This window comes from Glycine soja, chromosome 17 (assembly GCF_004193775.1).
Source record: "Glycine soja cultivar W05 chromosome 17, ASM419377v2, whole genome shotgun sequence".
In the NCBI taxonomy this organism is placed as follows: domain Eukaryota; kingdom Viridiplantae; phylum Streptophyta; class Magnoliopsida; order Fabales; family Fabaceae; genus Glycine; species Glycine soja.
The window spans coordinates 23,666,540-23,669,030 of NC_041018.1; the positions used below are offsets into that span (position 1 = coordinate 23,666,540).

Here is a 2,491-nt window from a genome sequence, read left to right on the forward strand (position 1 = left end):
GTCTGAGTTCCTCATTGCAATTGAGGATACGTAGGAGCAAAAGCCCCACTTTTGTCGATCCCAAGAGATAAAAACATAAAAAGGAAAAAATAAAAATAATTTAAAGTCATAATATTGCACATTTAAGGTTGCCGTTCCTTGTGACGAACTCGTGGAATACTAATACCTTCCCCACGTGTAAAAACAACTCCCAAACTTTTTTAAAGTTTGTAAACACACGTATCGATTTTTCTAACATTTTCCACAAATAAACGTTGATGACAACTCCACGCATTTTCCTCCCTCAGAAGATGCACTCGTGAATCTCGCATCATCTTCCCGCTAAAGGATAAGTTGCGACACTTTGACATAAATTCTCCCATTATATTATACTTTCTCCCTATTTTTTCTTTGTTTCTCTTTAATCAAAGACTTTTTATTTCTATTTTATTTCTCACTTATTTCCACCCACCATATTTCTTCTCCTAGCTACTAACATGGCATAAATTCTCCCATGATGTTATAATATTAGGTGACAAAAATAACTATGAAAAAAATATTTTTCATAAAATAACTTGATTACGAGAACTAACTGAGAAATTAGTATCAAATATAAGGAAAAACTTTTGGGTAATCACTATCATTTAGATAGCTCAAAGTATCAAAATATTATTTAGATTTTTGAAAGTATAATTTATTTGTCATTTTAGTTTTGTTCTTAAATTATTTTTGTCAAAGTTAACGCTCGAACAGGTGTGACACATTATTTGTGTACGCGACAGTTAGTGACGCAGACATTAATGGCATTTGGCAATTCGGATACTGATACTATACACGTGAATAAGTAATAATCCAATTACTATCATTTTAGTCCTTAATTAGATTGTTAATGTCCATTGTCAGATACCACCACATCTGTATCAAGCAAATAACATAACATGTAAGCGACAGTAAAATACACTTAATGGAAATCAAAGTGACAATTCAGCCCATCCAAATATAGAAATCTATTCATTTATATAGAAATCTAACATAATTACGATAAGTTACTCAAACAACTTTGCAAGTTGGAAAATCAAAGAAAACTATTCATTTTATATAGCAAAAGCAAAGTGGGATGTGAGATTTCTCGTCCCTAAACAAATAAAACTTTTCCATTTGATCATCAAACTAGAACAACTTCAGATGATAATAAAATTAAAAGTAAAAACAAAATAACATGCATACACTTATTTCGATCTGAACCACGTTGAATTTAGATTCATACTTTAAAATGGCACCCCAAGCCTTTTAATCTGTGCGATGCGATATATAAAGGAAATTGAAAATGAAAAGGTAGAAACAGATGCTATAAATAAAAACAAATGCACATATTATAAATAACACAGAAATATACACATTATGGTACATGAGAGTCATCCAATCAATACATAAATTGCATATATAATCCCAGGTATGTATCCCAGTATGGTCAGCACCAGATCTATCCAGAGCTCCACCTGCATTGTTTAAAAAAATAGAATTAATCACACCAACAACAATTGAATTAATCAACACCAAACCCCAAATATGAAAAAAAAATAGAAAAATAAAGATTAGAACAAATTGAAAACAAGAAGAACAAGGAGAGAGTAAATACGCCACAGCCATAACGGAGGAAAACACCAACAGGAGGTAGCAGGATTGCCAATATCACTTCGAGAAAAGTTTCAGAACCCATGAGTGTTTAAATTTTCTTGTCTTTGTATTTCTTTCCAATGGTAATTGGAGCTATAAATTTGTTGTTATCAGTGATATGATCACGAGGAAAGACAATTAGAACTTAATGGAAGAGGCGTGTTCTTGGAACAAATAAAAACGGTTACGGTGGAGATTACAGTGGCAGAATTGTGGGCACATTAGACGACACGTGTGTTTGAGAACTTACAGGTGTTCCTATCTCCTTAAGCTAGTAGAATGATGTATAATATATACTAGTGCTAGTTGGAAACACACTTACACTTCGTGTCTTAAGTCTTAACTATCAAAATTTTTAATTATTTTTTAGTTTTTAATTAAAAAAAGAAAGATGGTTAAAGAGATGTAAATTTGAGGGGTTATCTTTTAAACCGTATGATTCAGAGAGTTTTTAGAGTTAATTAAATATATATATATATATATATATATATATATATATATATATATATATAAAAGATAAGATAATAATTAAGAAATAATATATTATATTAAATTAATATTATAATAATCATAATGAATTAAAAAAATTAACTTGTGATAATTTAGATGTTACATAGTTTTAGGTAGATTGTTAATCCATCTCCGTGAATAAAATATAAATTTTTATTTGATTATTTGTAAAATAAAAAAGTTATTTTTATCTATGAATAAAGTATAAAATGTAAATTTTCTTACTTAATCTTTCATCCTAGTGAATAAAATATAAATTTTTTAACTTTTTTTTTTATTTTGGTAATCTTGGTGATAGTATGAAGTTGATCTTGTAGAAAATAAT

At 29.0% G+C, this 2,491-nt stretch overlaps 1 protein-coding gene across 1 annotated transcript; it reads right to left on the minus strand.

Moving 5' to 3' along the window:
• Positions 1-1,328: 1,328 nt before the first annotated feature.
• LOC114392011 (salt stress-induced hydrophobic peptide ESI3-like) lies at positions 1,329-1,821 on the minus strand. The gene is made up of 2 exons (XM_028353049.1): positions 1,619-1,821; positions 1,329-1,478 (listed from the first exon to the last, which is right to left on the minus strand). Exons 1-2 carry the CDS (start codon positions 1,697-1,699, stop codon positions 1,395-1,397), a joined length of 165 nt encoding a protein of 54 aa, XP_028208850.1. The 5' UTR covers positions 1,700-1,821; the 3' UTR covers positions 1,329-1,394.
• Between the last annotated feature and the right edge of the window lie 670 nt (positions 1,822-2,491).

Bases quoted from the DNA above. Each gene is read 5' to 3' on its own strand.
- LOC114392011 (XM_028353049.1), bottom strand. From the start codon at position 1,699: ATGGGTTCTGAAACTTTTCTCGAAGTGATATTGGCAATCCTGCTACCT. The intron at 1,479-1,618 runs GTATTTACTCTC...TAAACAATGCAG, and splicing joins TCCTCCGTTATGGCTGTGGC to GTGGAGCTCTGGATAGATCT.